This window comes from Pristiophorus japonicus, chromosome 21, assembly GCF_044704955.1.
Source record: "Pristiophorus japonicus isolate sPriJap1 chromosome 21, sPriJap1.hap1, whole genome shotgun sequence".
Lineage (NCBI taxonomy): Eukaryota > Metazoa > Chordata > Chondrichthyes > Pristiophoridae > Pristiophorus > Pristiophorus japonicus.
In genome coordinates, this window is record NC_091997.1 from 24,997,163 (window position 1) to 25,013,452 (window position 16,290).

The 16,290-nt window shown below is 45.1% G+C and overlaps 1 protein-coding gene across 1 annotated transcript in view; it reads right to left on the bottom strand.

Moving 5' to 3' along the window:
* Window positions 1-16,290, bottom strand: part of adam11 (ADAM metallopeptidase domain 11) — a 192,240-nt gene that overhangs the window by 140,760 nt on the left and 35,190 nt on the right. Inside the window, exon 5 of the mRNA XM_070863906.1 lies at window positions 3,630-3,696. Coding sequence (XP_070720007.1) covers window positions 3,630-3,696 — 67 coding nt within the window. The remainder of the gene's footprint in view (window positions 1-3,629; window positions 3,697-16,290) is intronic.

Below are 16,290 nucleotides of genomic sequence, written 5' to 3' on the forward strand. Positions count from 1 at the left end.
TAATCAGTTGTGGTCCCAGCACCGATCCCTGTGGCACACCACTAACCACTGATTTCCAACCCGAAAAGGACCCATTTATCCCGACTCTCTGCTTTCTGTTAGCCAGCCAATTCTCGATCCATGCTAATACATTTCCTCTGATTCCGCGAACCTTTATCTTCTGCAGTAACCTTTTGTGTGGCACCTTTTCGAATGCCTTTTGGATACCTAAATACACCACATCCATCGGTACACCTCTATCCACCATGCTCGTTATATCCTCAAAGAATTCCAGTAAATTAGTTAAACATGATTTCCCCTTCATGAATCCATGTTGCGTCTGCTTGATTGCACTATTCCTATCTAGATGTCCCGCTATTTCTTCCTTAATGATAGTTTCAAGCATTTTCCCCACTACAGATGTTAAACTAACCGGCCTGTAGTTACCTGCCTTTTGTCTGCCCTCTTTTTTAAACAGAGGCGTTACATTAGCTGCTTTCCAATCTGCTGGTACCTCCCCAGAGTCCAGAGAATTTTGGTAGATTATAATGAATGCATCTGCTATAACTTCCGCCATCTCTTTTAATACCCTGGGATGCATTTCATCAGGACCAGGGGATTTGTCGACCTTGAGTCCCATTAGCCTGTCCAGCACTACGCCCCTAGTGATAGTGATAGTGATTATCTCAAGGTCCTCCCTTCCCACAGTCCCGTGACCAGCAATTTTTGGCATGGTTTTTGTGTCTTCCACTGTGAAGACCGAAGCAAAATAATTATTTAAGGTCTCAGCCATTTCCACATTTCCCATTATTAAATCCCCCTTCTCATCTTCTAAGGGACCAACATTTACTTTAGTCACTCTTTTCCGTTTTATATATCTGTAAAAGCTTTTACTATCTTTTTTTATGTTTTGCGCAAGTTTACCCTCGTAATCTATCTTTCCTTTCTTTATTGCTTTCTTAGTCATTCTTTGCTGTTGTTTAAAATTTTCCCAATCTTCTAGTTTCCTACTAACCTTGGCCACCTTATACGCATTGGTTTTTAATTTGATACTCTCCTTTATTTCCTTGGTTATCCACGGCTGGTTATCCCTTCTCTTACCACCCTTCTTTTTCACTGGAATATATTTTTGTTGAGCACTATGAAAGAGCTCCTTAAAAGTCCTCCACTGTTCCTCAATTGTGTCACTGTTTAGTCTGTGTTTCCAGTCTACTTTAGCCAACTCTGCCCTCATCCCACTGTAATCCCCTTTGTTTAAGCATAGTATGCTCGTTTGAGACACTACTTCCTCACCCTCAATCTGTATTACAAATCCAACCATACTGTGATCACTCATTCCGAGAGGATCTTTTACTAGGAGATCGTTTATTATTCCTGTCTCATTACACAGGACCAGATCTAAGATAGCTTGCTCCCTTGTAGGTTCTGTAACATACTGTTCTAAGAAACAATCCCGTATGCATTCTATGAATTCCTCCTCAAGGCTACCCTGTGCGATTTGATTTGACCAATCGATATGTAGGTTAAAATCCCCCATGATTACTGCCGTTCCTTTTTCACATGCGTCCATTATTCCCTTGATTATTGCGCGCCCCACCGTGAAGCTATTATTTGGGGGCCTATAAACTACGCCCACCAGTGACTTTTTCCTCTTACTATCTCTAATCTCCACCCACAATGATTCAACATTTTGTTCATTAGAGCCAATGTCGTCTCTCACAACTGCCCTGATATCATCCTTTATTAACAGGGCTACCCCACCTCCTTTCCCTTCTTGTCTGTCTTTCCGAATTGTCAGATACCCCTGTATGTTTAATTCCCAGTCTTGGCCACCGTGCAACCACATTGCTGTAATGGCCACCAAATCATACCCATTTGTAATGATTTGTGCCGTCAACTCATTTACTTTATTTCGAATGCTGCGTGCGTTAAGGTAGAGTGTTTTAATACTAGTTTTTAAAGTCATGATTTTTAGTTTTGACCCCTCCTGCAGCCCCTATATATTCTGTGGCCCTTTTTGATTTTGCCTTGGGTTTCTCTGCCCTCTACTTTTACTCATCTCCTTTCTGTCTTTTGCTTTTGCCTTCTTTTTGTTTCCCTCTGTCTCCCTGCATTGGTTCCCATCCCCCTGCCATATTAGTTTAACTCCTCCCCAACAGCACTAGCAAACACTCCCCCTCGGACATTGGTTCCGGTCCTGCCTAGGTGCAGGCCGTCTGGTTTGTAATGGTCCCAGCTCCCCCAGAACCGGTTCCAATGCCCCAGGAATTTGAATCCCTCCCTGCTGCACCACTGCTCAAGCCACGTATTCATCTGCGCTATCCTGCGATTCCTACTCTGACTAGCATGTGGCACTGGTAGCAATCCCGAGATTACTACTTTTGAGGTCCTACGTTTTAATTTAGCTCCTAGCTCCTTAAATTCATCTCGTAGGACCTCAACCCGTTTTTTCCTGTATCGTTGGTACCAATGTGCACCACGACAACTGGCTGTTCACCCTCCCTTTGCAGAATGTCCTCCACCCGCTCCGAGACATCCTTGACCCTTGCACCAGGGAGGCAACATACCATCCTGGAGTCTCGGTTGCGGTCGCAGAAATGCCTATCTATTCCCCTTACAATCGAATCCCCTATCACTATTGCTCTCCCACTCTTTTTCCTGCCCTCCTTTTCATCTCTGTCCACCTGACTATTGCCAATTCCTACTCCCGCCCACCAACCATGCCCTGAATAAATTAGAGTAATAGTCAAATGCCATCAGATAAAGCTGGTTGAAACTTTTGTTGACGCTTAGCGGCTCTGAAATCTCATGTAGTTTCTGCACTCGAGTTGCCTGCTGCTCCACAATGTTGCTTCTTTCTATTCCAAACTGTTCACACAAATCATTGAGGGTTGTGCTATGAGGAGAGATTGAGTACAATGGGCCTATACCCTCTGGAGTTTAGAAGAATGAGAGGTGATTGTCATGTATCCTACATAGTTACTGCTTGTACTATTACAAGGTGTGCCACCAGAGGGCACTGCAGTGAGAGACTTGCAGGTTACCTGTACAGGTGTGCCAGGCCTAGTATAAAAGGCAGGCAACCAGGTGTGATCCTCACTCTGGAGTTACATTAAATGGACTAAGGTCACTACAGTTCAGGCACAACACATTGTCTCGTGGAGTCATTATTAGAGCATCTGAAGACATAACAGTGATCTCATTGAAGCATGTAAGATTCTGAGCGGGATTGACAGGGTAGATACTGAGAGGTTGTTTCCTCTGGCTGGAGAGTCTAGAACAGTCTCAGGATAAAGGGTCGGCCATTTAAAATTGAGATGGGGAGGAATTTCTTCACTCAGAGGGTTGTGAATCTTTGGAATTCTCTGCCCCAAAGGGCTGTGGATGGGTGCTGAATCGTTGACTATATTCAAGGCTGAGATAGAGAGATTTTTGGACTCTAGGGGAATCAAGGCATATGGAGATCGGGCAGGAAAGTGGACATGAGGTCGAAGATCAGCCATGACCTTATTGAACTGGAACAGGCTCGAGGGGTTGAATGGCCTTCTCCTGCTCCTAATTCTTATGTTTTTATGTTCTTACACTGTAGATCCACATTCATTTAATATTCCTGCCATAAAATATAAGCTAAGAAAGTATCTTTATCTTACCGAAGTCTGTGTGGTCTTTCCTTCCTCATTGAAATGCCTTTCAATGTAACGTGCTGACAGCAAGTCCCTGATAAAGAAAAAAGAACAAAAATGGAAATGTAAGTATGTAAAGTGACTTTCTCGGTTGGCAGGTTAGGTCCTAGTGTTATAGAGAGTATACTTCAGGACAATGAAAGTCACAAAATATCTCAAAGTTAATTTACAGTTAAAGGAGACATCCATCTATAGAAACCTATGGTTTCTTCATCACAGTATCTAACAATCCCTTAACTCATTGCAGAGGTTCTGGCTCCATTACCTTGCCCAAAAGGCAATTCTATTGATTACTCTTTGCATGAACAAATGCTTCCTGACCTTGCCCTGAACTTGGCTTTTATCAGTTTGTATCCATGTCCCTTAGTTCTGCTGTCAAGATTCAGCTTAAAATAATGTTAGAGATCAATCTTGCATTGCCGAGCTACATTGGCAATGCCTCAATTTTAACATTCTCATTTTCAAATCCCGCTATGGCATCACCCCTCCCTTTCTCTGTAACCTCCCTCAGCCCACAACGCCCCCCTCCCCCAGAGATATCTACGCTCCTCCAATTGTGGCCTCTTGAGCACCCTGATTTTAAGCGCTCAACCATCGGTGGCCGTGTTTCAACTGCTGAGGCCCCAAGCTCTGGAACTCTCTCCCTAAACCTCTCCACCTCGCTCTCTTTGTTGCTTTAAGACGCCCCTTAAAACCTACCTCTTTGACCAAGCTTTTGCTCATCTGCCATAACATCTCCTGATGTGGCTCGGTGTCAAACTCCTGTGAAGCACCTTGGGACGTTTCACTATGTTACAGGTGCTATATAAATACACATTATTATTGTTGCTGTATTCCACTCATATACTTGTATAAGGTTGTCCCACACATGTCTCAGGTTTTTCTAGCCTATCCTGATAGCTTAGTTATCTGACACTAGGAATCACCCTTGTAGACCTCTGCACTACTTCCAAGGCTTTGAAGGACGTTTTCTTTCTGTGTCCATGAGCAGAATTGAATGCAATATTAAAAGTGAAGCCAGGCCAGAGCACGGTGCAGCTTAAGAATGGTGAGCTCAGACTTGTACTCAACAGATTTAGACGGCCGATTCAAAACTTGGGCAGATCCGAAACACGGACCCCAACCACATACACTGAAAGTACATTACAAATGTGGAGTGTAAATGATCTCACTCCATGAATACCGAACATCCTTCAGTGCTTAAATACACTGAAGCCACTTGCTTGGCCGTCTGATGTAAACTAATCCTTATGGTGTGCAAGTTCTCCCAGTGCTCCGATTCCTTCACGGTAGAATACAGATAATTCTCTGAAATTAAATTATTCTGTTCTACAGAAGAAATAGGAGCAGGAGTAGGCTATTCGGCCCCTCAAGCCTGCTCCGCTATTCAATAAGATCATGACTGATCTGATCCTGGCCTCAACTCCACTTCCCTGCCCGCTCCCCATAACCCTCGACTCCCTTATCATTCACAAATCTGTCTATCTCCACCTTAAATATGTCAATGACCCAGCCTCCACAGCTCTCTGGGGTAGAGAATTCCAAAGATTCACGACCCTCAGAGAAGAAATTCCTCCTCCTCTCCATTTTAAATGGGTGACCCCTTATGCACTGACCTACTACAAATAATAATATTGCACAAAGGAAGGTTTGAGTGGTCAGTCTTGGTGATAGAAGGCCTCAGATCCTATACAAGCATTTGTGCATGGGCAACATTTCACATAACCTTTCAATTTTACTCCCAATTTCTTCTGGGTTGCAGGCAAGGTGAGTTGGGGAACGGCAATGGCAGGTTAGAATTGGAGACCTTTTATTGGCACACAGGATTCAGGCTTACACACCAGTTGTTACAGCGAGTGCGATATATGAATGACACCAGTGAAGCAAACTCACTCTGCTAATATACTGGCACAGGGGAACGAGATTTATTCTATCCTCATTCTCCCACTCAGTCGCATGGTGGGTTGGGTTAAAATAATCCCCTTTGTGTCTGCTCTTTAAAGTGAAAAAAGGTTGGACCTGCACCTTGCCGAGTGGCTGCGACTAAAACACGGATAGGGTGTTTGCAGATCTCCAGGGGAATGGCGACAGCTCAACCAAAAGGGCTCAAAGTCGAAAAAGCAGCAAGTCCCTGGGTGCTGGCAGAATTGGCAGAGGTCGTGTGTGAACCCCTGGTAGATATTTTCAATAGCTCACTGAGATTTGGGTTCATGTCAGAGGATTGCAACAATAGCACATGGTTCCCACATTCAAAGTGGATTAAAGTCAAATCCAAGGAACGACAGACCAGTGAGTCCAACCTCTGTGGTAGTCAGACCATAAGGAATGATATAATTGAGTGTATAGTATTTACGGGGATGACAGGGGCTATCAACAACAACCTGTATTTATATAGCACCTTTAACGTAGTGAAACGTCACAAGGCGCTTCACAGGAGTATTATGCGATAAAAATTTGACACCGAACCGCAGAAGTAGATCATTAGCGCAGGTGACCAAAAGCTTGGTCAAAGAGGTATGTTTTAAGGAGCATCATGAAGGAGGAGAGAGAGGTAGAGGCAGAGAGGTTTAGGCAGGGAGTTCCAGAGACTGGGGCCTTGGCAACAGAAGGTACGGCCGCCGATGGTTGAGTGATTATAATCAGGGATGCTCAAGAGGGCAGAATTAGAGGAGCGCAGACATCTCGGGGGGGCTGTGAGGCTGGAGAAGATTACAGAGATAGGGAAGGGCGAGGTCATGGAGGGATTTGAAAATAAGGATGAGAATTTTGAAATCGAGGCATTGCTTAACTGGATGCCAATGTAGGTCAACGAGCATGGGGTGATGGGTGAGCGGGACTTGGCGCGAGTTAGGACATGGGCAGCCAATACAACTTCAGAAAACAAAAGGTCATATTTGACCAACCTTATTCGAGTTTTTTGAATGGTTGATCAAGACTCAGTAGACATAATCTACAAAAGGTTTTTGATATGTTGTGGCAGGAGGGATTTAAAAGAAATAGATCTCATGGTGTGGGGTGAAATGGGAAGATGGATAACATATTGTCTTAAGGAACTGTAAATAAAGGTTGGTTTTATAAGGGATATCCTCCCAATGGGCTCTGGTCACTCATGGGTTTCCCCAGGGTTGAGTGTTAGATGCCCTTCTATTAATTATATTCATTTATGATCTGGAAGAGGCATTTCTGCTACACAATAATTACATTTACAGATGACATCAAATGATGTGGTGGAGACAGGACCTTAGAGGAGGGTAATAGGTTATGAACAGATTGCGATATATTGGCGAAATGGGCCGAAGACTGGCAAATGGACTTCAATACAGACAGGTGTTCAGTTACCTACTTAGCGGCATGTAATACTTCATGAGTGGTTAAAAGGTGAGCGAGAGAGAGGGATGGGAGAGAGAGTGAGGAGAGCGAGAGAGGAGATAGAGAAAGAAGGGAGAGAGAGTGAAGGGGGAGAGAGAGAGAGAGAGAAAGAGAGAGAGAAGGCAGGGAGAGAAAGAAGGGAGAGAGAGAAAGAAGAGAGAGAGAGAGACAGAGAGAGAGAGAGAGAGTGGGGAGAGCGAGAGAGAGAGAGAGAGAGAGAGAGAGAGAGAGAGTGGGGAGAGCGAGAGAGAGAGCGCGCACAGGGAAAGAGCGCGATCTATCAATTCTTATAAAAGGGAATTTGATATTTGTTTGTAAAGAGGAATATTAGATGGAATGTGGAGTGGGATTAGAATAGTGGCTCATGTGGAGAACAATACTGTTACTGACTGGATGGGCTGAATGGCTTGTTTCTGGGTTGTAACATTCTATGATTTCAGATATTGACCGCCTTTTGTTAGATGAATTTGCATTAATTTGTTCATTTTAAACATAGTAATTTACTCTTTGATATGTGAATGTAACCTTTTTCCCCGAGAGGGAGAGAAACAGAAAGTGGGGGGGGGGAAAAGAGAAGAGAAAAAGGGGCCACTGCACCACAGCACGATCTCGCCCATTAAAGCGTTAGATTGCAGATGGAGCTGGAGGGTGCTGGGAGCAGAAGAGAAAATGAGAAAGGACAAAGATCAGGAGATGGAAGAGGAAGCTGAATTGTCCAGACGGTGCATCACCCAGAAGGTTTACTAAAGGAATAGCTTGCCAGCTGCTTGCACCGTTGTCGATGTACTGAAGCATAAAATAACAGGACTGAGCAAAAATCCTCAGGATTTAAGTCCCTTTTAAGGAGAGGGTTGCAGATGATAAGGCTTTTATTTTTTTTAAAAACAATGTTTGTCAATTGTCTTTTTTCCCACCAACTGCCCACCGTGACTGCGATGAAAGGTTGCTGACGTATTCCAATGGCCTTGATCGGTCGCCCAGGAGATGTGCAACAATGGCTCAGGCTGACGATCCCCTGATCATCGTTCGGCGTCTCTCGGAAGGATAATGCCTCCCCTGATTCGTCAGTCTCAGATCAGAAGATTACCATAGCGGGAATCGAGGAGACAAATTGCTGGACTATTTGATCATGCAGCAAAGATTAAAAATTATTTCCAAATACTAACTGGTAGAATCGCCCATTTAAAATAATCTGAACAACAGGTTTTGTATTAGCGTTGTTAAGGGAGAGAAAAGAACATTGATTAAAGAATTGGAGGACTAATCCTCTCTCGCGCTATCACACACCCACGCAAGCTGAAATTGGATTCTCTTATATTTCAAAACTATACAGTGGAGTGGCCTCCGAACAGCCCCACCTCAGTGTCAATAAAAGCTAAAAGCTCCCCAAATGTGCTGTACACTGCATCGTAATCAGCTGGAAACATTTAAATATGTGGCAGCTGGTACCTGCTTATTGAGTATATATTGATTGTAAACCACACTGATGTATAATTCACTCCCCCACATTTAAACAGCTGGTATAATGTGACAGGAGAGAAAGGTGACTAGACGCAACAAAATAGAAAGTTCTACAGTGACAGTAGGTTTGGTCATGAATGATAGAGCGGAAAATGAGCAGCAAACCAGAGTTGAAAGAATGAATAGTGCAAGCTGAGATACATGGAGAAGGCAATGGTGAGCAAAGCTCAAGCAGGAATTGGAGAGGGAGGATGAGGATCTTGAAGACATAGAAACATAGAAAATAGGTGCAGGAGTAGGCCATTCGGCCCTTCAAGCCTGCACCACCATTCGATATGATCATGGCTGATTATGCAACCTCGGTTCCCTGCTTTCTCTCCATACCCCTTGATCCCTTTAGCCGTAAGGGCCATATCTAACTCCTTTTTGAATATATCTAACAAACTGGACTCAACAACTTTTTGTGGTAGAGAATTCCACAGGTTCACAATTCTCCGAGTGAAGAAGTTTCTCCTCATCTCGGTCCTAAATGGCTTACCCCTTATCCTTAGACTGTGACCCCTGGTTCTGGACTTCCCCAACATCGGGAACATTCTTCCTGCATCTAACCTGTCTAAACCCTGTCAGAATTTTATATGTTTCTATGAGATCCCCTCTCATTCTTCTGCGCAAGACAATGTGCCTGAGGACAGAGTGGATCTTGACAAGGACAAGGGCGATGGGAGTGTAGGACCTTGCGTAAGAGAGGACATGGATTAGCTGGAGTTTGAGAAGGACGGACGTGAGGAGACCAGCAAGAAGGGAATTCACAAATCAATTCCGGAAGTGAAGCTGGCAAGTAGTAGTGTTTTAATAGCAATCGGAGAGAGATAGTGATCCAAATGGGAGTTGTTCTGGAGATGGAAAAATGCAATCTTGTGACAGGTTGTGATGAGAAACGCAGCAACTACAGGCCAGTCAGTTTAACCTCGGTAGTGGGGAAGCTTTTAGAAATGATAATCCTGGACAAAATTGTCACTTGGACAAGTGTGGATTAATTAAGGAAAGCCAGCACAGATTTGTTAAAGGCAAATCGTGTTTAACCAACTTGATTGAGTTTTTTGATGAGGTAACAGAGGGTTGATGAGGGCAATGCAGTTGATGTGGTGTACATGGACTTCCAAAAAGCATTTGACAAAGTGCCACATAATAGGCTTACCAGCAAAATTGAAGCCCATGGAATAAAAAGGACAGTGGCAGCATGGATACAAATTTGGCTCAGTGACAGGAAAGAGAGAGTGTGATGAACGGTTGGTAATCGGAATGGAGGAAGGTATTCAGTGGTGTTCCCCAGGGATCGGTACTGGGACCACTGCTTTTCTTGATATATATTAATGACTTGGACTTGGATGTACAGGGCACAATTTCAAAATTTGCAGATGACACAAAACTTGGAAGTACAGTGAACAGTGAGGAGGAGAGGGAAAGATTGCAGGAGGACATAGACAGGCTGGTGGAATGGGCGGACACGTGGCAGATGAAATTTAATGCAGAAAAGTGTGAAGTGATCCATTTTGGTAGGAAGAACGAGGAGAGGCAATATAAACCCCAGGATACAATTCTAAAGGGAGTGCAGGAACAGAGAGACCTGGGGGTATATGGGCATAAATCATTGCGGGTGGCAAGGCAGGTTGGGAAAGTAGTTAAAAAAACATATGGGATCCTGGGCTTCATAAATAGAGGCATTGAGTACAAAAGCAAGGAAGTTATGATGAACCTTTATAAAACACTGGTTCAGCCCCAGCTGGAGTATTGTGTCCAATTCTAGGCACCACACTTTAGGAAGGATGTGAAGGCCTTGGAAAGGCCTGCAGAAAAAATTTATAAAAATGGTTCCAGGGATGAGGGACTTCACTTAAGTGGATAGACTGGAGAAGCTGGGGTTGTTCTCCTTGGAGCAGAGAAGGTTGAGAGGAGATTTGATAGAGGTGTTCAAAATCATGAGGGGTCTGGACAGAGTACATAGAGAGAAACTGTTCCCATTGGCAGAAGGGTCAAGAACCAGAGGACACTGATTTAAGGTGATTGGCAGAAGAACCAAAGGCGACATGAGGAAAAACCTTTTACGCAGCGAGTGATTAGGATCTGGAATGCACTGCCTGAAAGGGTGGTGGAGACAGACTTAATCGTGGCTTTCAAAAGGGAATTCGGTAAGTACCTGAAGGAAAAAAAATTGCAAGGCTACAGGGAAAGAGTGTGGGAGTGGAACTAGCTGAGGTGCTCTTGCAGAGAGCCGGCATGGGCTCGATGGGCCGAATGGCCTCCTTCTGTGCTGTAACCATTCTATGACTTGACTGAATGTGGGACACAAGGATGAGCTCAGAGTCAAGCAGAATGACCAGGTTGTGCACACTTGGTCAAACCCAAAGGAGCAACAAGAGAGGCTGATGCAGCTTAGATTGGAGGCACATCCAGGTGGTGACACTGAGCTACAGGCAGATGCTCGGACAGTGTAACAACAGCCTTGAGGTTGATGGTGGTGGCAAAGAGGTAGATCATATGGAACCCGTGTTAAACAGTATGAACTTTGTGCCAGATGCGTATCTCTTTGGGTCTCGAACTTCCGCTGAAGTCAGGACTTCATCCCCATTGGGCCTCCAACAGGCCCATGTCCAAACTAATAGCACACAAGCCAAAACCAGTCAAGAGTCATTTTAACCCAACACATCGGTGGGAACTAGATGGATTAAGTTCAGCCAGCCATTTTACATCCCTCTCGATTTTAATCTCCGCTGACTTCTGAACCCACCCATTCCCTGCCCAGCGCTACTGATATGCACTGGTCTAAGAACATAAGAAATAGGAGCAGGAGGTGGCCATACAGTCCCTCGAGCCTTTTCCGCCATTCAATAAGATCATGGCTGATCTTCGACCACAACTGTATTTTCCTGCATTGTCCCCTTATCCCTCGATTCCCCTAGAGTACAAAAATCTCTCTATCTCAGCCTTGAATATACTCAACGACTGAATATCCACAGCCCTCTGGGGCAGAGAATTCCAAAGATTCGCAGCCTTCTGAGTGAAGAAATTTCTCCTCATCTCAGTCTTAAATGGCCGACCTCCTTATCCTGAGACTGTGCCCCCTAGTTCTAAACTCTCCAGCCAGGGGAAACAACCTCTCGGCATCTACCCTGTCAATCCCCCTCAGTATCCTGTATGTCTCAATGGGATCACCTCTCATTCTTCGAAACTCCAAAGAGTATGGGCCCGGTCCTCAATCTCTCCCCAATCTCCTGCTTGAGATTTATGTTATCCTGGAGTCCTAACAAGAACATAAAAGCAATCAAATGAGTATGGAAAAACAACAGAACAGACTGGAAATACACTGTAGGATCTGTGAAGAGAGAAACTGAGTTAACGGCCTTGATATTGACTCTGGATCAGTTCCTATGGAGTGGAGGGTAGCCAATGTAACCCCACTTTTTAAAAAAGGAGGGAGAGAGAAAGCAGGGAATTATAGACCGGTCAGCCTGACCTCAGTAGTGGGTAAAATGATGGAATCAATTATTAAGGATGTCATAGCAGCGCATTTGGAAAATGGTGACATGATAGGTCCAAGTCAGCATGGATTTGTGAAAGGGAGATCATGCTTGACAAATCTTCTGGAATTTTTTGAGGATGTTTCCAATAAAGTGGACAAAGGAGTACCAGTTGATGTGGTATATTTGGACTTTCAGAAGGCTTTCGACAAGGTCCCACACAGGAGATTAATGTGCAAAGTTAAAGCACATGGGATTGGGGGTAGTGTGCTGACGTGGATTGAGAACTGGTTGTCAGACAGGAAGCAAAGAGTAGGAGTGAATGGGTGCTTTTCGGAATGGCAGGCAGTGACTAGTGGGGTACCGCAGGGTTCTGTGCTGGGGCCCCAGCTGTTTACATTGTACATTAATGATTTAGACGAGGGGATTAAATGTAGTATCTCCAAATTTGCGGATGACACAAAGTTGGGTGGCAGTGTGAGCTGCGAGGAGGATGCTATGAGGCTACAGAGTGACTTGGATAGGTTAGGTGAGTGGGCAAATGCGTGGCAGATGAAGTATAATGTGGATAAATGTGAGGTTATCCACTTTGGTGGTAAAAACAGAGAGACAGACTATTATCTGAATGGTGACAGATTAGGAAAAGGGAAGGTGCAACGAGACCTGGGTGTCATGGTACATCAGTCATTGAAGGTTGGCATGCAGGTACAGCAGGCGGTTAAGAAAGCAAATGGCATGTTGGCCTTCATAGCGAGGGGATTTGAGTACAGGGGCAGGGAGGTGTTGCTACAGTTGTACAGGGCCTAGGTGAGGCCACACCTGGAGTATTGTGTACAGTTTTGGTCTCCTAACTTGAGGAAGGACATACTTGCTATTGAGGGAGTGCAGCGAAGATTCACCAGACTGATTCCCGGGATGGTGGGACTGACCTATCAAGAAAGACTGGATCAACTGGGCTTGTATTCACTGGCGTTCAGAAGAGTGAGAGGGGACCTCATAGAAACGTTTAAAATTCTGACGGGTTTGGACAGGTTGGATGCAGGAAGAATGTTCCCAATGTTGGGGAAGTCCAGAACCAGGGGTCACAGTCTAAGGATAAGGGGTAAGCCATTTAGGACCGAGATAAGGAGAAACTTCTTCACCCAGAGAGTGGTGAACCTGTGGAATTCTCTACCACAGGAAGTAGTTGAGGCCAATTCACTAAATATATTCAAAAGGGAGTTAGATGAAGTCCTTACTACTCGGGGATCAAGGGGTATGGCGTGAAAGCAGGAAGTGGGTACTGAAGTTTCATGTTCAGCCATGAACTCGTTGAATGGCGGTGCAGGCTAGAAGGGCTGAATGGCCTGCTCCTGCACCTATTTTCTATGTTTCTATGTTTCTATGATATTAACCCCACCACGATGGGCAGAAGAAGGGGGACGCAGTTTTAAACCATTACACATGGGGAATCACTGCCCACCGACATTTTTACGACAGCGGATATCGAGGCATGCGAGTGTGGCGCTGTGAAGAGGCAGGACTCTTAATGAAGATATTTTAATTGGGCTCCCACAGGGCAATTGGGAGCCCGATTTACATTCGACTGTTGCTGTGCAGGTTTCCCTGGGCTCGGGAAATGTGGCAGTGAAAGGAAGGCGTGAGCTGCACTCCTCATCGCCATTTATGTTTCACAAATAAGGATCCCTTCCTCCACAGCTCCTCTGTGCTCATTATAATCAGTAATAAGAGCTGTTCATAACCACTTTTCATCTCTGGCTGAGGAGTCTGGAACCAGGGGTTACAGTCTCAGAATAAGGGGACTGAGATGAGGAGAAACTTCTTCACCTGGAGGGTAGTGAATCTTTGGAATTCTCTACCTCAGAAGGCTGTGGAAGCTCAGTCGTTGAGTATATTCAAGACAGAGATCGGCAGAATTTTGGATATTAAGGGAATCAAGGGATATGGGGATAGTGCAGGAAAGTGGAGTTGAGGCAAAAGTTCAACCATGATCTTATTGAATGGTGGAGCAGGCTCGAGGGGCCGAGTGACCTACTCCTGCTCCTATTTCTTATGTTCTTAGATTCCTTGTGGGCCAGGAGCAGTGGGATGCTTCCCCCAGGCCCCATCAGTAACACCTAGGGCCTCCCCCCGCCCTTGGCTTCCCTTCTGCCCATGTCCGCTGCCAGCATCCACCATGCCCTAGACTTATCTGGAGACTGATTTTGTTGTCCCCAGCCGCAGCCTCCTGCCGCGCTCTCCTGCTCGCGTCCACCGGTGCCACGTCACCAGCGCGGGTTTCAAGTGAGAGTGGGGCCCAACGTTTAAATTAGGCCCGAGAATTAAAGTGGCCTGGGCCTCACGTCACTTAAAATTGGGGCTTTATTCTTGCCTAGCTTACAAAAGCTGTTCAGGCCTCCATCATGGTGGCATTACGTAGTGCTTGCTCCAAGGAAGAGAGGCAAATGGGCAGAGCTGATCAGTCCAACACTCCCACAGAATCAAAATAGAGATACGGATGTTAATACCTTTTTCACTAGCACTATTACCAAAGGGAAAATACAAGCGGTACACGAACAGAACACAGAACCAGTGTGGAGTTGAATAAAATGGCTAGTATAATCATTAGGCACACTGCATAGGAAGCTTGACCTTGACGAGACATTTATAAATAAATACTGCTCGTGAAATGTTCTATTTAATGCATACTAAATAAGTTTAACCACTAGATGTTAAATAGATCAATATATTACACACCTTTTTATATATTTGTGGCTTGTCAAAATTATAATGGTGTGTAATGCACTGACATTTATCTGCATTTCCATATGTATTCTGACAGCAGTGTTCAGTATCACCGTGGCTTAGAGGGTAACACTCGCGCCTCTGAATCAGAAGGTTGTGAGTTCAAGCCTCGTTCCAGAGACTGGAGCACAAAATCTAGGCTGACACTAGTGCAGCGCTGAGAGTGCTGCACTGTTGGAGGTGCCGCACTGTCGGAGGTGCCATCCTTTGGGTGAGACGTTAAACCAAGGCCCCATCTGTCCTCTCAGTTGGACAAAAGACCCCGTGGGGCGCTATTCGAAGACGAGCGGAGGAGAAGCTGCCGTGTTTCCTACAATACAAACGTGATTACTGTCAATAAAACACTTTTGAAGTGCAAAGAGCTTTGGGACGTGCAGAGGTCATGAAAGGCGCTATATAAATGCAAGTTCTTTCTTTCTTTCGGTGACACGATGAACAGCAGCCTCTATCTTGCAGGAATGTTAACGTGATCCATAACGTTTTACACTGGAGAATCGTTCCTTCAAATAAATGCGCTCCAGTGACCTTAGCCCAAATCAGTCATCAAAATCAATGTATCCCTTCTGACGCATACTGTTGCTAGGTGCGGAAAGGAGGGCTCAGGGAGGGGGTGTAGCTGTTCTTCACTGACGTCAGGGTTTATGCTCCTTTGGCTATCCAGCACACTAAAAGGAACATTCACATACTGGCGGGGGGCGGGGGGGGGGGGCGGGTAGTTTGAAAACTGCAGTGCACCATCACAGAAACCACTGCACCAGACTCATAGCCTGAGGATCCCAAGGTTCTTTCAATGTGCCTTTGTGTGTGATGATCAGTTGGCACAGAGAGAGAGGGAAGGAATGTATTGGAGTTTGTAAGTCAAGGTTTCAGACCATCGCCATAGACTGTAAAAGCTAATCCTGCAGGTAGTTATCATGTCAAAATAAAGATTGGCCAAGAGTTGGATTGTAGTCACGCACAAAGGAATTCAGGAGCTGAATTTCTGTACTAGTTTATCGACTTCCTGCTGAAACTCCAGCAGGAGACCAGCAGATACCCTCTCCCCAACCCCCCGGAAAATGGCAGAGACCCTGCACTGGGTCCCTGGGTTTTAGACTGGTCTTGTAAGGGCGGAAGCTCTGACCACCCACCAATTACAATGCAAAATAAAAACAGATAATGCTGGGAGCACTCAGCGGGTCAGGCAGCATCTGCAGAGAGAGAGACAGAGTTAATGTTTCAGGTTGATGACCCTTCATCAGAACTGGAAAAAGTTAGAGGTGTGACAGGAATTTAAGCAAGTGCAGGGGCAGGGAAAGGGGGAGGGGAGTAAAGAACAAAAAGGAAGGTCTGTGATCGGGTGGAAGGCAGGAGAGATTAGAGAGACAAAAGGGATGATGGTGCAAGGCAAAAGGAGATGGTAATGGGACAAGTTAAGAAACAAAAGATGAGTCTAGATAGGGTGTAACTGGCAGAAACATCAACAGCTGCCGTGGGAAAGAGAGAAAAAAAATCTG